The following is an 18,713-nucleotide window of genomic DNA, read 5'->3' as shown; positions in this document are numbered from 1 at the left end:
ACAATATGTGTACTACTGTTTCATGAGAAACTATTTGTTCTGTAAGCCTTCACCTGAAGTACAATAAAAAAAAAAAATTGACAAACCTTAAAAAAAAAAGAAAAGTGTGTGGGACAAAAAGACAAATATTATGTGATGTGTGATTTCATTGACATGAAATATCTAAATAGGCTAGTGCATAGAGACCAAAGTTTTATTAGTGGTTACCAGAGGCGGGATGGAGGAGGAAAGGCAAGGCCAGTCACTGTCTAGGAAACACTGAGTTTCTGTTTATGGTGATAGAAAATTTGGCAACTAATATTGGTGATGATTGCACAACATGATTAATATAATTGATGTCACTAAATTATATATGTGAAAAACACCAAATTAGCAAATGTTGTGTTAAATATATTTTTACAACAATTTCAAAAAGTGCGTGTGATCTTTTTTTTTTTTTTTTTTGCTTTGATAAACTATCATCAACGGCTTCCCACTAGAATAAAAAACCAGTTGCCGTCAAGTCAATTCTGACTCATGGAGACCTCAAGTATGTCAAAGTGGAACTGTCCTCCATGAGGCTTTCAATGGCTGATTTTTTCACAAGTAGATCGCCAGACCTTTCTTTTAAGGTGCCTCTGGGTGGACTCGAACCTCCAACCTTTTGGTTAGCAGTCAAGCACAGTTAACCATTTGTATCACCGAAGGACCTCCAACTAGAATACATGTATCACCGAAGGACCTCCAACTAGAATACAATCTCATAATACAATCCAAACTCTCTACCATGGCCTGCAAGGCCCAACGATTGATAGGTCCTTGCTGTCTCTCCCCCCTCATCCCCACAACTCCTGTCCCCTAGGTTGGCTGCCTCCTTTTAAACTGTTGCCTAGCTTAGAGCCCCATTCCCTGACTGGAATACTCTTCCCCAAAGGTCTCCTCCTAATCCTTCACGTTACAATTGAAATAGTATGTCCCCCAAGTAGATGCAGGAGATTAAATAGGCAGCTTCTGTACGGAGGTGAGATGCAAAGTCAGAGAGGGTTAGGAGCTGGCTGAATGGACACAGGAAATCAGGGGTGGAAAGGAGGAGTGAGCTGTCACAGTATAGGGAGAGCAGTTAGGGTCACGTAACAATGTATGTATAAATTTTTTATAAGAGACTAACTTGAATTGTAAACTTTCACTTAAACTCCAACAATAAAAAAAAAAAGAAATAGTATGTCCCCAGTGGCCTTCCCTGAATCTCCTAAGATGGAATGGGGTCGTTATTTTAGCTTTTCAAACATAATTTTTAATTTTCAGGTGCATACATATGCCTTTTTGGAGATTAACAGTATCTAAATTTATGCTGAGTTATAAAATTATACTTCTTCCTTGTCAAAAAAAAACAAAATATTTTCACGTTTGAAATAAAAACAACATTCAAATCTAAAAATGTATCTGTATAGCACTGGAAAAAAGCATGCAGTGGTAAAGGCAAAAACAACATTATCATCTCAATACATGCAGAAAAGGCATTTGGCAAAAAAATCCAATATCCTTTCACAATAAAAACACTCAACAAAGTAGCAGTAGAAAGGAACCCCTTCATTCTAATAAAAGGCATCTATGAAAAACCCACAGCTATCATTCTTAATGGTAAAAGACTAAAATATTTCCCCCTATGATAAGGTACAAAACAAAGATGTCCACTCTTGTCTTTTCTATTCAACATTGTACTAGAGGTCCTAGCCTGGACAATTAGGCAAGAAAATGAAATAAAAGGCATTCATGTCAGAAAGGAAGAAATAAAACTACCTCTACTTGCAGATGACCATGATCGTGTGTATAGAAAATCTTCAAGAAATCCACACACAAAAAACTATTAGAACTAATAAATGGGCTGAGCAACATTGCAGGATACAAGCTCCGCAGCAAAAATTAACCATACTTCTAAATACTTGCAATGTACAATCCAAAAATGAAATTAAGAAAAACAATCCCGACTAATGGACCACAAGTACGACAGCCTGCACCAGACTGATTCCAGCACAACTAGACAGGGCCCGGCTACCACCACCGACTGCTCTGACAGGGATCACAATAGAGAGTCCCAGACAGAGCTGGAGAAAAACGTAGGACAAAATTCTAACTCACCAAAAAAAAAAAAAAAAGAGAGAGAGACCAGGCTTACTGGTCTGACAGAGACTGGAGAAACCCCAAGAGTATGGCCCCCAGACTCCCTTTTAGCTGAGTACTGAAGTCACTCCTGAGGTTCACCAGTCAGATTAGACAGGCCCATAAAATAAAATGAGACTAAATGGGCACATGACCCCAGGGGCAAGGACAAGAAGGTAGGAGGGGACAGGAAAGCTGGTAACAGGGAAGCCAAGGTCAAGAGGGGGAGAGTGCTGACATATCGTGGGGGTGGCAACCAATGTCACAAAATAATATGTGTATTAATTGCTTAACGAGAAACTAATTTGCTCTGTAAACCCTCACCTAAAATATAATTTAAAAAAAATTTTTTTTAATTGAAAGAAAAACAATTCTATTTACAATACCATCAAAAAGAATAAAATACTTAGGAACATTTTAACAAAAGTACAAAATTTATATTCTGACAACTACAAAACACTGTTGAAAGAAACTAAAGACAACCTAAATAAATGGAAAGACAGCCCACGTTCATGGATTAGAAGACTTAATATTAACATGGCAATACTCCCCAAATTGATCTACAGATTCAGTGAAATCTGTATCAAAATCCCAGCTAGCTTCTTTATAGAAATCAACAAGTTGATCCTAAAATTCATATGGAAATTAAAGGGACCCAGAAGAGCAAAAAAGTTTTGTAAAATAAGAACAAAGTTGAAGGACTCACACTTGGCGATAATAAAATAAGATAAACAATAACAAGTGTTGGCGAAGATATGGAGAAATTGGAATTCTCATACACCACTGACAGGAATGTAAAATTGTGCAACTGCTTCAAAAAACTGCCTGGCAGTTCCTCAAAAGGTTAGATATATAAAGTTACCATATGACCCAGCAATTCCACTCCTACATATGTACTCAAGAGAAATTAAAACATGTCCACACAAAAACTTGTACATGACTGTTCATAACAGCATTATTCATAATAGCTCAAAACTGGAAACAACCCAAATGTCCATCAACTGATGAATGGATAAATAAAATGTGGTATATCGATACAATAGAATATTATTCGGCAATAAAACAGAATGAAGCATTGATACATGATACAACATAGAGTGAAAATATGCTAAATTAATGCCAATCACAAAAGATCACATATTGTATGATTCAATTTATATGAAATGTCTAAAATAAGCTACTCTATAGCTACAGAAAACAGATTGGTGTTTTCCTAGAACAGGGGTGTTGGGGGTAAATGAGGTTGACCAATGTTGAGTACAAGGTTTCTTTTGTGCTAATGAAAATGTTAAAAAAGTGATTGTGGTGATGGTGGCACAACCCTGAGAATATACTAAAAGTCATCGAATTGTATACTTTAAATGTGTGAACTGTATGGTCTGTGAATTATATCTCAACAAAGCTGTTATCACACACAAAAAAAACCTTACCTAAGTTAATCTGACTTTTATAAGACTTTATGACTAAAAAGTCTTATAAATTGGCATAAATACAAAATATATGGTAACAACTACATAAAGTAAAAACTTCACAGGAAGAAAAGAATCAAGTTAGTCTACCCCTCCCCGCAAAATGTAGTATATTGGGGAAAAGAAATTTTTCAAAGCTAACAATAATAATACTGTATACCAACTCCTCACTTACTGACATGGTTAGGTTCCAAGACCAGGTCTCTGCGAAAATGGAGAATGATGATATCAGATCACAAAATGGAAAATAACTACATCATTACCTAACTGCCAAACCACTGAGAATCATGGCCCGGCCAAGCTGACACATAACCTTAACCATCACAGCTAGTGTTACTGTCACTTAACATTTCAGCATTCATTACTGCCAGACGTACACTGTTAATGCACAAAATAGTCAGATTTTTTATTACTGTCATAAATGTGAAATGTCAGATAACGAGATAGTCAACAAGTGAGGAGTAGGCACAGTACGACCAAGAAATGAAGTATTCTTCATGACCATACTTTTAAGAAAAACTGAAGCACTGGAACATTTTCACATCTAGTTTAATGAATTCTTTTTTTTTTTAGAATTTCATACATACCTGCCTCCTTAAAATGGAGTATATCAAATAAAATTTAACCTTTTGTTAATAATTAAGAATCATCACTCTGAATCACAGTGACTCGCAGTTTAATTACTAAACCATACTGCATTATAGTGTGTGATGCCTTCAAGATAAAAATCCAACTCCATAGCACAGTCCTTAACTCTCTGGCCCCTGATTGTTTTTCAACCTCAATTCTTGCCACTTCCCTATGTGGCAGAAAAACTTCTATATTTTTTTAAAGAATACATGGAAAATTAGTATTTATTACTTAAATATATTGAAAAATGTCATGCTTTTGTATTTCCCTAAATACGTCACACATTTTCAGACCTCTCATACTTCAGCTCTGTGGCACATGACCCAGTTAAATGCTACCCCTTCTCCCAGAAAAAAAGGAGCCCTGGACGCACAGTGGTTAAAGTCCTCAGCTGCTAACTGAACGGTTGACGTTCGAACCCACTAGCTGCTCTGCGGGAGAAAAGATGTGGCAGTCTGCTTCCGGAAAGATTTACAGCCTTGGAAACCCTATGGGGCAGTTCTACTCTGTCCTATAGGGTTCCTATGAGTCAGAATCCACTGGATGGCAATGGGTTTTGTTTTGTTTTTCTCCCACAACCCATTCCTCAGGTCAAGTTAGCCATTTAACACCTTGTACATACAGTACCTCTTTAGAACACTTACATAAGGCTGCCCTAGTTATTTACGTCAGCCTCCCCCACCAGACTATGAGCTCCTCAAGGGCAATTCATTCTTGCCCTTGGACTGTTCATTCTTGTATACCCATTCCTGGCACAGGGCATCTGTTTCATTAACAGCTGTTTCATAAGTGGATAAATGGGATACATATATAGGTCAGTAGTTATCAGACATATAGATAATATTTAATACACATTAACTAAATACTTGGAGCTTTGATATCTGACCCCATCCCATCGCCTTTGCTCTTAGTCACTGAACTATATTAATTTTTATAATTTTCAGTATTCTACTTCAAATATACTTGCCATTTGTTATGTGTAAGTACTTCTCTCTCTAAGAAACCTTCTTAATTTACTGCTTATAACCTGTTGAGGGCTAAGAAACTACTGTATTTAAAATAAGTACTTTGCTGTTAAATGTTTCTCCAGTAAGCCACGATCGTGAACCTTAACTGCAGAGTTTAAGACATTTATTTTAGCAGTTCAGAAACTTCTGTTAACTTCCTGGCCCTCAACTAGGTTAGGGATGGTTAAAATTGAGTAAATTATTAACTAAATTTCTATACCACCATAAAAGTATTCTTTATTAAAGCTTAAAACTAAACAGCCACAAATGAGTAGGTAATTCCTATCAAAATGTTTCTCAAATTACAAAGTCAAGTATACTATTTTCACAGTAAAATCATAGACAAACAATTGTCTTTTTATAAGTTACCCTTCTGGATTTACAAAAGCCTTATTTATCTGAGTCCACACTTCTGTGTTATCTGTTTAACTTTTAAAAAGGTATTTGCTTTTGAATAGGTAGCAGTAACAAAAAAATGAGGCTGGGACAACAGGTAACTAAAAGAAAATTCAATAAATTGAGGATTTTCTAATTAAAATTAGAAATTTGATTCATACCATAATAGTCTAGCAGAGGCTTTTAACCAATATAGACTTCAATGACCAGGAAATAAATGTTCACTATTCTTCAGAATGAATATTTTCTTCAGAAACAAATGTTTTACTAACCATTTTACCTGCTATGGCAGCGTACTGCTGCATCTTAGTTAGAGATGTCTAACATAAGAATCTAAGCAAATAGCTAAAATTACGTTTTGGCACTTAACCTTCAGTTGTATGGAAAACGTATTCAAACAGACGAACTTATTCCTCAACCAGTAACTCAGAAACAAATATTACCTTAAATGGATAAAAACACACTAGAGAACCACTATAAATGTAAGACAATCAGAGAATCATGGTGCTGAAAAGACTTTTCAGATCACCTAGCCCAACCTCTCTGCCAGTGATTGTAATATTTCAATTTTTTAAATACATCCATATTTCTAGAATATCTACAACATGCAGAGCAATATAAGTAAAATGTACAAAATGACTATACTCATGAGAAGTCACAGTTTTCCTGTATGTAAAAGTCAAAGGACTTATTTAAGAACTTTTGGGAAGTTTAGCATAACTTTGCACCAACAGTAAGAACAATAACTTGAATGCACAAAAGAACTTTATAAATGGTTAGGCTTAGTAACCTTTAATGGTTAGGCTCTGACCTTTAATATATTTGTCCATCAATCTGTCTCTCTGTCCATCCACCTACCCACCCACTCACTCATCCATCCAACCAATCAATGAAGCAATATCTATTAAGTACCTATTGTGTTCCAAAAATTTAGTTGAGGAATAAAAGCAATAAGCTAGTTTGATAAAACACTAGCAGTACTATGAGAGGGGAAGAACACTGTGGTGTGGGAGGATATAAGATGTGCACAACCTATACTTGGGAGTTCATAAAAGGCATTCCACAATTGAATCCTGAAAAATGAGTAGTCAGGCAGGCAATAGGATTGAGAGTACTAAGCAAAGAGGTAGCTTTTATGAAGTCCTGGAGAGAATACTTATTGCAAAACAAACTCAAAGGGTTCAGTATGACTTGAAAGGAAAAGACGAGGCTGACAAGATAAGGGGCTACCAGATCACAAGGTCTTATATGTTAGGAACTTAAGTCACTTCAAGAACTTTAGACAGAGCCATTATAAAAAGCTTTTAAGTATGGAAGTGATCTGATCAGATTTTCATGGAGAGATCTGGACACAGTGTGATGGACAATTTACAGACTGGCAATACTGAAAGAAGGAAGACCAGTTGAAGACAGTTGTCCATTCATTTATTCATAAATTTTCATTGGGTACTTCCTATGTCCCAGATACTGGAATACAGAGGTAATGACACAAAGTTCTAGCTCTACGGAGTTTGTCTTCAGGGCAAGAGACGTTGGTGGCCTGTACCAGAGTAGTAGAAGTGGATTTGGAAAGAAGTAAAGAGATTCCAAGATATGCAAAAGTTGGAAACAAAAGATAGCAACAGGGAGGACGGAGCAAGAAGAGTTAAAGATGGTGATCAGGTTTCTGGCCAGGTGGTGCCCTTCCTGAAAATAGGGAACAGAGAAGGAGCAGGTTTGGGAGATAAGTTCAGCTTTGGGAGACATTCAAACAACAGTAATATGGATCTGAGATTCTAGAGAGAGATCTGGCTTAAAGTTCTTAACAGGCTGTCAGTTCTATGAAAGAAGTACCTGTCTGTTTTACTCCCCACTGTATCCCCAGTGGGCACAGTAGCAGGCATATAGTTGGAATTCAATAAATAGCTGTTAAATGAATGAATTAGATATACATTTTGAATTATCAACAAAAGGTAACTGAACCCATGGGAATGGATAATATCAGCTAGACAGTGTACAGAGTGAGAACTAAAGAGGACCTCAGAACACCAAGGAACACCAACACTAAAATGTAAGTGAAGGGTGAGGGTTATTTACTAACTAGACAGTAGATAAGAATTACCTTATGTGAAGGGAAGGACAGCACTCACTACAGGGGAAGCATGAACAGCTGGACTAAACCAAAAGCTAAGAAGTTTCCTGAATACAATCAAACACTTTGAGGGACAGAGTAGCAGGGGTAGGGGCCTGGGGACCATGCTTTCAGGGGACATCTAGGTCAAATGGCATAACAAAGCTTATTAACAAAATGTTCTGCATCCTACTTCGGTGAACGGTGTCTGGGGTCTTAAAAGCTTGCAAGAGGCCATCTAAGATGCATCAATTGGTCCCAACTACCTGGAGTAAAGGAGAATGAAGAACACCAAAGACACGAGGAAAGTAGTAGCCCAAGAAACAGAAGGAGCCACATAAACCAGAGATTTCATCAGCCTGAGACCAAAAGAACTAGATGGTGTCCCAGCTACCACCAATGACCACCCTGACAGGGAACACAACAGAGAGTCCTGGATGGAGCAGGAGAAAGATGGGGTGCAGAACTCAAATTCTAGTAAGAAGCCCAGACTTAATGGTCTGACTGAGACTGGAGGTACCCCGGAAAGCATGGCCCCTGGATTCTCTATCAGCAAAGAACTAAAACAACTTCCGAGGCCAACTCTTTAGACAGGGATTGGATTGGACTGTGGGACATAAAGTGATACTCGTGAAGAGTGTGCCTCTTAGCTCAAGTAGATACAAGAGACTAAACCGGCAGCTTCTGTCCAGAGGTGAGATGGGAAGGCAGAGAGGGTTAGGAGCCAGTTGAATGGACATGGGGAATCAGGGGTGGAAAGGAGGAGTGTGCTGTCACAGTAGGGGAGAGCAACTGGAGTCGCATAACACTGTATGTATAAATTTTTATTTGGGAAAAAATAAAATGTAGGTGAATCCACAAAAGAGTGGTCAGATAGGTAAGAGGAAAAATCAAGAGACTACAAAGTCACAGAACCCAAATATAATGTTTCTCAAAGGAAGGAGTGGCCAAAAGAGCCAAAGTTTGCTGCAGAGTATGAGAAGGAATAAAACAGAAAACAGAAGAACTGCATTTATTAAGAACTGAATTTTCAAAAATGAAGAGCAACTCTGAACATATATACAGGTAGTCCCTGACTTACGACGTGTTATGACTTACTTCTCAAGACACTGCCGTATAGCAGGCTATGAAAACTGAAAAAGATGTATTTAATTTATGTCAGGACTGACCCGTTATAAGTCAGAGACTACCTATATGCCTAAAGTGTCAGATCTAAATAATCATTGTTATGAGATAAATTATTTGCTGCCCAGACAGCTTAACCTTTTATAAAAAGGCCTGCCTCTTTACTCTCTATCATATTACCCTGTTTATTTCCTGCATGGCATCTATCACAATCTGTAATTAACTGGTTTGTTTATTTCTTCTGTCTTACAATGTAAACTCCAAGAAAGCATGGGCCATCTTCGTTTTCTGTTTCGTTTGCAGCTACTACTCCAGAGCCAAGAATAGTGTCTGTTGTTGTTGGGTGCCATCGAATCAATTTTTGACCCATAGCAACCCCATATGACAGAGCAGAAGTGCCCTATAGGACTTTCTAGGCTCTACGAGACTGATGTATGGTGGCTGCAACAATGATCTCAAACATAGCAACAACTGTGAAGATGGCACAGGGCCGGGCAGTGTTTCGTTCTGTTGTACGTAGGGTCGTTATGAGTTCAAATCGACTCAACGGCACCTAACAACAACAATCTTTACTGCAGCAGATGGACAGGTCTTTCTCCCATGGAGCTGCTGGGTGTGTTCGAACTGTCAACCTTACATTTAGCCAGCCCGACACCTAACTGTTGTGCCACCAGGGCTCCTAGAATACTGCCTAGCTAAAAAATATTTGTCTTTTCTGAGCATCTTATGTATTGATTTACCTTTCTATCTACCTTTCAAAGAATAGGATGGGTGAAAACTAGAAGATCATGGAGTTCCCTCCCAGCCCTTAAAAAAATAAATGAAGAGCAAGTTAAAATACATTTTAAAGGATAATAATAGAATCCAGAATCACAAAAATCCTAGACCTATCTCCTTTTATCTTAGCTGCAGGACCTCAAATTGCTAGAAAAAATTCTTTTCAGGCTCTATAACCCCAGGAGAGCAGGAAAGCAGTCAGAAACAAGATATCCAGGAAATGTAAGAGTTTTTTAAAAAAAACAACCCATTACTAGGGTCAGTTTCTCAATTTCTGTATCTCAAAGCTTCGAAAGAGGGGGAAAAAGCCATGATTTTTTAGCTATAATTTTAAAAAAATTTTAACCAATTTTAATTCACTTTTACAGGCCTCAAATTTAAATATCTTATAGAAAGAACAGCTAAACTGCAAGCAATTATTTCCTCTTTTCCAAACAGGTTACATTAATTCACATTAAAAATATTACCACCTATCATCTCTACGGAAACCCTGGTGGCGCAGTGGTAAAGAGTTTGGCTACTAACCAAAACGTCAGCATTCGAATCCACCAGGCACTCCTTGGAAACCCCATGGGGCAGTTCTACTCTGTCCTATAGGGTCTCTATGAGCTGGAATCGACTCGACAGCAACGGGTTTGGTTTTTGGTTTATTATCTCTATAATAGTTGACATATACCATATACTCTTAAAAATTAATTCAAATGGAATATAGATATTAAAAAATTTTCTCAGATATAAATAATATCGTGCAGAATGCCCTCATTTTTAGGAGATAAATGCTTAAGTATTGAGGGATAAGGCATCATAATGCCAAAAACTTACTCTGAAAGAATGGTTCAGCAATTTAAAAATATGCCTGAATACACACACAAACACACATACACACACATATACAGTAAAACTTCTGAAGGCCAGAACCCGTGTAAGGCAGAAACCTATCAGAGAGGGAAAATGTAAATATTTTCCACTAAAAGGAGCAATAGAAAAGTGGTAAGACTGCACTCTGTCAAAGGTGGAAAACTTGTAAGACCCAGAAAAACAAGACAGTCCTGTCGAGTTCCAGCTCTCACAGGTTTTCACTGTATATCCACACAGGCACATATATATGGAAAGGTAAGTAAAACTACTGAATCTAGGTGGTGGGTATAGAGATGACCAATGTACTTTTAATTTTTCTGTTTGAAAATTTTCGTAATAACATTGGAGGGGAAGTTTTACTGAAAAAAATTTACTCATCTTAAGAAAGAAAGGTTCCTAATGATAATAATAATTCTATACCCTCAATTTCAAAACTTCTTCATTGTATTAATTAATATGTAAATTCCCACGGTTCAGTTCAAACATTACTATTATGCCAAACTACTAGACACTGGAATTCTTAAGTGAATAAGCCACAGTCCTGTATTCCAACCAATAACTAAATATCACTGGCCAAGATTTCAAAATGTATAAAATTTACACATATACATCTCTAAATACGAGCTTTTTGAATATACACGTTACATACATCACTTGGCTGCTATCAGAAAGGTCGGCGGTTCAAACCCACCAACCAACCACTCTTTGCAAGAAAGATGTATAGCAGTCTGCTTCCACCCTCAAAACTCTCTGGGGCAGTTCTACTCTGTCCTACCGAGCTGCTATGAGTTGGGATTGACTCAAGAGCAGCGGGTTTGGGTTTGGTTTATGTTGATATATCTGGTCTCAATGATTTATTTAGGTAACAGCTGTACTCCTTATGGGTGCTGAGCACAGCAAAAAAAAAGGTGTTTTTAAAATAACTCAGCCATTAGTCAACAGAACAAATAAACACACATTTGGCTAGGTTCTAATACCAGTGCTCCTGGGAACCAAAGGTTTGGTATAATTTAAGTATGCAGTGTGTAGTTAAACGTAAGCTAAGGACTCCAAGAAGAGGGAACCTAGGTCACTTTAGCACAGGATAGGATCAATGACCTATGGTGCACATCACAGGAATTTAGTGAGTAGTCTTTACTAATTCACTACCTCTGACTAGAGGTGCCCGATCCAGGCACTTCCCATTAGGTACCATGCCCAGATGGGTAAATGTGGGGATGCCACGCTATCAGGGGCACATAATAGTATCTCACTTAGCTATCTTTGAAAGTAAAGACAGGTTAAGATTTATCTTAAGAGCTGAAAATATGGATAACTGATTATCATTTCAAAACGCAATAACCACACACAGATATCCCTAGAGAAAAAATGAAGATGGTTCATTTCAGAAAGTGCCTAGCAGTGGGGACTGACAAGGCAGGGCACACCTGGTCTGACAAGGGGCAGTGTGAAGCTTGTTCAAATGAGTCAGCAAAAAAAAGGGCATCTTTTAAATATGAAAATATGCATGGTTAGAAACGTAAAGTGTGTTTTAAAATGTATTTGCTTTATGTACAAAATAATTTAGGCAATAACGAGATCAATGAAAACACTAAAATGTATTTTGAGCATTCTAAAGCTTTATTTGAATGAATAAGACGTAACATTCCAAAAAGCTTGTTGGCCCTTGCTCTAACTGAACCAAGAGAGAAATTAAGTCAGCACCTGAGTTGGTTCTTGGACCAAATCCTTTAGTTCACTGAAGATATCACAAGATATTGGTTTCCAAAACCCACTGGACAGGTTCCAGAGGGCCTTCACTTTTAAAATTAGTTTGAAAACTTTACTAAACCACATGTAACATGCCAAATGTTAACACACCACAGATCAACAACACATTCTTTTGTATTGCCAAATCAACCTGTTTACCTGCCAGTTCTGTACATATAATTGAACTGCCCTTCACCTGCTGCTCCAGTAGAATGAAATGAAACCTGTTGTTGTTGTTGTCAGCTACCATCGAGTGTGCCACTGACTCATGATGACCCCATGCACAATAAAACAAAACACTGCCAGGTCCTCTGCCATTCGCCTGATCGGTTGTGGATCTGACCATTGCGATCCACAGGGTTTTCACTGGACGATTTTTGGAAATAGATCACCAGGCCTTTCTTCCTAGTCCATCTTAGTCTAGAAGCTCTGCTGAAACCTACCAGTATCATAGCAACATGTCAACCTCCACTGATAGATGAGTGGTGGTCACATGAGGTGCACTGGCTGGGAACTAAATGTGGGTATTCCACATAGAAAATGAGAATTCTATCACTGAACTACAATACTTCCAAATAAAACCTACATAATAGCAAAGTTAAATACCTTAGAACAATAGAGTTGATAGAATTAAGGCTAGAACTCTGAAAAATCATCACAATTACTAATTTTAAGTAACAACGGATTGACTACTCAGAGCAAAAAATAATGTTGAAGCAAAAGTGGAGTTTCTGGTTTTTAACTTCCTAAACCCTTAATAGCCACCATCAACAATTTTAAGCTGTAAGTATGCAAAATTATTCCTTCACTCCTGTCACTTGATAAAAAGTCACAACTCAGTTAAAAGACTTGAAAATTCTCCCTTTTAAATGTTTATTAAAGAGATAAATTCAGCAGTCACTGTAAATTATTTTACAAATCAATCAAAATTAACTTAGTTTTGATTAAAATTTTTACAAATGAATAAGAGTTATAACATCAGTAAAAAAGAGCACTGAATGTCAATGTCTGTTTTCCTGCCCACTCCCATGTTCATATACTTCGAATGAAAACCACTTGATTAGCATCTTCATGTTGTTTGTTGTCAGGTGCCATCGAGTTGGTTCTAACTCATAGCAACCCCACGTACAACAGAACAAAACACTGCCCGGTCCTGTGCCATTCTCACAATCTTTGTTATGCTTAAGCTCATTGTTGCAGCCACTGCGTCAATCCATCTTGTTGAGGGTCTTCCTCTTTTTTGTTGACCCTCTACTTTACCTCTACTTCATATAAAATCCCAATTTTGTTACTGCTGTAAGTACTGATTTGTTGGGGGAAAATTAATTAGAAAATTCTCAGTATCTCTCACTTCTACATTTAATCATGTCACTTTTTTTAAAAAGCAAAAAACCACATAAAGAAGCGGTCACAAAATCAAATCACAAAATCTCATTCCCAGCAAAGGATATTCTCTCTTCAGCCCATTCTCTTCATATGTGCTTCTATAACACAAGCAGGGAGGGAAAAAGAAGATGAAAAAGGTACGTCCTCATTTTTGTGTGCAGTCTGCCTCCAACCAATGGAACTCTCACTTTAAGAATAATCGCAAAAAAAGTAAGAGGAGCAGAGAAACTAGAGTACTGGAAATGGAACAACCAGAACGCAATTAAAGAGAATGTTGACACATTGTGAAAAATGTAATTAAAGTCACTGAACAATTTGTGTAGAGATTATCTAATGGGAACCTAATTTGCTGTGTAAACTTTCACCTAAAACACAATAAAATATTATTTAAAAAGACTAAACAGAATAAAAATGTGCTGAGCAGAACAGGGCATAAAGAATGGCAGGCACCTGGGTCCCTGTTGCTCAGTTGCTCAACTAACTATCTGCAGCCATGCTCCCTCCAAACCTCTAGTCCTGTGAAATACTACAACCCCCTTATACCTGAGCTGTTTTAAGCTGGGTATGCACATCATGCAGGCCACAGCATTTCGACTGGTAACAATCCCTTGTCAGCCAGACAGTTTCACCAAAACTGAACGTCTGGCCCAGTTGATTGGTCTTCCTTTTCCAGAAGACTCTTTAGGTTTTTCCACATCATGCCCTGCCAAGAGGAGCCCCAAACCAGTCAGAGATGCAAACTCTCCCCAGGGGAACTTCACAACCTCAAGATCTGGGGGAAAATCCTGTCCAGAGCAGTCAAACAGTCAAAACACAGAATCAAAAGATTGGGGAAGGGGGAGGATAGGAGGGAGAATCCTGTTTAATGACACTGTCCAGATAAACTTAATGAAACCTCAAAAAAAGAGTAACAGAAATAAGAAACAAGGCCCAGAGAGACACCACTCAGAACTAAATTCCTAAGAAAGAGGTTCTTTAACTCATCTGTCTACTTTTCAGAAAAGTTTTCTTTTTTTCTTTTCGGTGATTGCTGAAAGTAAATCATGCATATTTTAAAGAATCAGAAAATATGGACAAACAAAAACTGCTAATACATTTGACCCAGGAGTAATTCCTATTAAACATACCTCTATATCATTTTCTATCCAGATTTTTATTTTAAAAAATTATTGACTTACAAATAAATTATTCAATAGGATTCACAGGTCTTACTTTGGATAGAGCAAAAGGCAAGGTCTCACTGAAGAAGTGAAATTTAAGCTGAGAAGAAAGTGAGGAAATAGCCAAGTGAGAGGGAAGAGCATTCTAGGCCAAGGGAACAGCATGAGCAAAGGTATCAAAGACACAAACGGCAGGGGTGACTGGAGCAGCGAACCAGAAGGGGAGGGTGATGGGCAATAAGAAAATGGATTTTCCTAATCATTAGCATTTGAAACTGGTCCCAAACCCATCTAAAATCAGCCCTCCTTTAGTTTGTTTTTAAAGGCTCACTAACTCCACAAAGGTGTAGTGGTTAAGAGCTATGGTTGCTAACCAAAAGGTCAGCAGTTTGAATCTACCAGGCGCTCCTCAGAAAACCTATGGGGCAGTTCTACTCTGTCCTATAGGGTGGCTATGAGTCAGAATTGACTCAGTGGCAACTGGTTTGGTTTGATTCTCCACACAAAAAAAAATTCTATTAAAAGCAAGTAAAAGACAAAAGGTATTCAAATTATAATCATTATAATAAAGGTGGTATTTCTGACTCCTTGCTGAGAATTCCTCCAAGCAAGAGACTACAGCAGCCTCACACAATCCTAAAACAGTCTCACCCACTTACATACCCTCCTAAATTTCCACAACCAAAAAAAAAACCAGGGCTCACTTTCTGAGGATCAACAATATCCACTCTTTCAAATTACTTTTGCTGTAATAACTGACTCCTAGTCTCCATATTAAAGGCCACAGAACACAGAAAATTAAATGCAGAATTCACTCTGAATATTGGCCTAAGACTGAATTTCTGGAAACTGGGCAAAACTTGATTTATGATCTTACATGAAGACTGATAAGAGGCAGTTTTATGTTTGTGGTCTGGGAGTTGGCTCATCCAGCATTTCATTAATGTTCTCCATTCTCAGGTCATGGACCTTTGCCCAGAGGTTTCATCATGGAGAATTTATAGATGTGTATGTCTGAAAAATGTATAAACTACAAAGCAAGTCACTGGATTACCTATTTTTAGAGTTATTTACTTAAGAAATTAATGTACCACCCAGTGCCTAGCAATTGCCAGTTTTATTTTCTGATTCTGCAACCTGTGGCAGATGGTTTTCTTGCACGTGTGACCCTGGCAATGTGCCAATGTTTACATGGACTGACAGGAGTTTAAGGCTGGAAGGAGCAATTCTTTTACTTGAGATGAAAGGCGACGCTGGGCCTGCTCCACACCTGTATGTATATGTGGTTAATTTCCCAGGCTCTTCCATGTGGATCCACACACTGGCAAGGGACTATATGAGCATGAAGACATGGCATGGCATTTCAGAAGTAGTGCTTGACCTCTGTTCTATAAACAGTGGGAATAAATGAGTGGAAACTGTGATCCTGTCCTGATTTGATTTTTTCAACCCCTCCTTCCCTATACACTTGGAAATACTCTTGAAATAAAGTCAGTTTTGTTTGGCAAATTCAGTGGCATTCCTTAAGACAACTGAATCACAAAACCAGAACTAAAGATCATCATTATAGTAAGCTTTAAAAAAGAAAGAAAAAGAACTATTTCATCCGGTACAAAGGTATATGTGACAAAAACAACAAAAAAACAAAAACAAAAAAGGAAACAGTGTTACTAATTAATGGTAGGAAATGACTTACCAAACAAATCTTACATTCTAAAAATTTTTTCAAGTATTTAAGAAAAATAATATGTTGTTCCCTCAGTAATTCTTTAGTATCCTTCAATAACCATGCATTTAACCAGGTGTGCTAGATGCTGGGGAAACACTTGGCCTGCCGCAGAAATAACACCAACACAACCTGACGGTTAAAATCCTTGACTCACTCCAGAGCTCCAGAAGGTTCAGAGACTGGAGGTGAGGGCACGGAGGTCACTGAAGAGGTGAGAGAGTTAACAGCTGACCACATCCACCTGTAAAGTGCAGTCTGACAAAGAAACTCAGAAGGGAAAAGGGTTGCCAACAGCCACCTACACCTCCTCAACTCCGCCCTCGCAGTCCTCTTTATGAACAGTTTTTAAAGGGAACTGTCCAAGGTTACAACCTGATACGGAGGAATGCTTTGGTGTGGAATACCAATAAAATAAAATTGTATTTGTAGAGTATTGCTATACAACATCCAAGTGTTAACAAAGTGTCAACAAAGCCACATAAAAAATGAAATAAAGCCTCTTTCTTCACAGGATTAAAACGTCAAGAAGAAACTGACCGAAAGAGGGAGATCTCTAACTTCCCAAAGCAGCAACCCCGGGAAAGGTACTAGCACCAGCGGAAGTTCCATATCCAGGACAGAACTGTTTAACCACCACTACCACTACCACCACCCCCATCCCCGTGGTAAAAGTTTGAACCGCTATCTGACAATCCTACGGTGGTCGGAAACTTCCCTAAACAAGAGGCAACCAGACACACTAAAATCTCCGCCCCCGGCCAGCCCCAGGTACCCTCATGCCAGGCTGTTGCTTCCTCCCTGGGCCTTGCTTCCCCCCACCTTACTCCCTTTCCCGGTCCCTCACTATCCTGCCTCTGCTTCCAACGCCGGCCCAGGGTCCTGGTGACCATCGCGGCCGCCGGGATCGCTCCCGGGGGGGGCCTCGGCCTCAGGCCCGACTTCCAGGAGGCCCAGCGCGCCTTTGCTCCCAGGCCCGGCCGCGACCCCCGACCCCGGCCCGCCCTCGGGCCCGGCCTCCGGCCCACTTGGACGCGGAATCTGCGGCCCCCGCTCCACCGTCCGGCCGGCCCTCACCTCCTCGGCGTGCTTGCGCAGCGCCTTCTCCCGCTCGTACTGGGTGATGAGCTGCTCGTTGTCGTCCCGTAGGAGCTCCAGCTCCACCTGGTGCTCCTGGTCCTGCGCGAACACCGAGTCCAGATTCTCCAGCACGGCCACCACCAGCGGCATCAGCTCCTTGACCACCTCCTCGTCGTAGCGTCCGATGAGCCGCTCGAACTCGCGGTAGATGGAGCCGGCCAGGCCGGACACCCGCTCCGACATCACGGCCCCGGAGCCGCCGGGCTCCTCCTGATACACCACACCGTCCTCCAGCTCCATGGTGGCAGGCGGGCAACCCGGGGCGTCGCCGGCTGAGGGGGCGGCACGGGCCCGCACGGGACGGGCCCGGCTGGAGCTGGGCTGGGCCCAGTGGGGTGGGGGCCGGGGCCGGAGGAGGGGAGGGGTGGGGTGAACGCACTCACCCCAACCGCCGCTGCACCAACTGCCGGAGCGGCCCGGCCGCGAGCGACACACGTCACCCGCGAGGCGGGACCGGCACCGCGTTTGCCCGAGGGGCGGGGCGCCGCGAGAGCCCAGGCGCGGCTGGGGGAGGAGTCATTACGTCATCGTGCGCCGGCAGTGGGAGGGGGGGCTGTGACGTTAACATCCGGCGCCGTGCGGACTGTGCGCTAGCCAATGGGAAAGAGTGGGAGAGAAGGGTGGGGAGAACTGTCAGCGCAAGGCGGGATTTGAAGAGTAGGTCCCAAAGGAAAGGGAGGGGTTCTGGAAAAGTGACTAGCCGTCCAGAATTAACAGAGCTAATATTTCTATTGCTTTTTACAGCTCGCAAAGTGCTTTCTCTTTTGAACCTCAGAACAGGCGTGGTCGATAGACGTTTAGCCGCTGGTTCACAGACGAGGAAACTAGGCCCTTAAGAGTTGTGGTTCACTGAAGGTCACTCAGCTTAGAACTGGACCGAGGCTGTATGGGGGCGAAAGCCGGTTCTTCTGATTGAGAATTTTGGACTCAGAGAAAAGTAGGAAACAAAAGGGGAGGGAAAGCGATCTTAACTAGGGCAAGGTCTGCCTAAGGGATAAATGGTCTCCAACAGGATAGAACTGTTTTGGGACAGTGAGGAAT

The 18,713-nt window shown here is 40.0% G+C and overlaps 1 protein-coding gene across 5 annotated transcripts in view; it reads right to left on the bottom strand.

The window, feature by feature from the left end:
• Nucleotides 1–18,071, bottom strand: part of SPAG9 (sperm associated antigen 9) — a 142,316-nt gene extending 124,245 nt beyond the window's left edge. For all 5 annotated transcript variants that reach the window (XR_002824364.1, XR_002824365.1, XM_004377919.2 and 2 more), the window contains exon 1: nt 17,610–18,071. Coding sequence is in view for 3 of the 5 variants with exons in the window: in XM_004377919.2 (XP_004377976.1) it covers nt 17,610–17,912 (303 nt within the window). In the remaining 2 variants the exon portion in view is untranslated. The remainder of the gene's footprint in view (nt 1–17,609) is intronic.
• Nucleotides 18,072–18,713: the final 642 nt, after the last annotated feature.

The sequence above is a fragment of the Trichechus manatus genome, unplaced genomic scaffold (assembly GCF_000243295.1).
Source record: "Trichechus manatus latirostris isolate Lorelei unplaced genomic scaffold, TriManLat1.0 scaffold00054, whole genome shotgun sequence".
In the NCBI taxonomy this organism is placed as follows: Eukaryota; Metazoa; Chordata; class Mammalia; order Sirenia; family Trichechidae; genus Trichechus; species Trichechus manatus.
The sequence above is the reverse complement of the archived record's forward strand: the minus strand, read 5'-3'. Positions and strand labels throughout refer to the sequence as shown.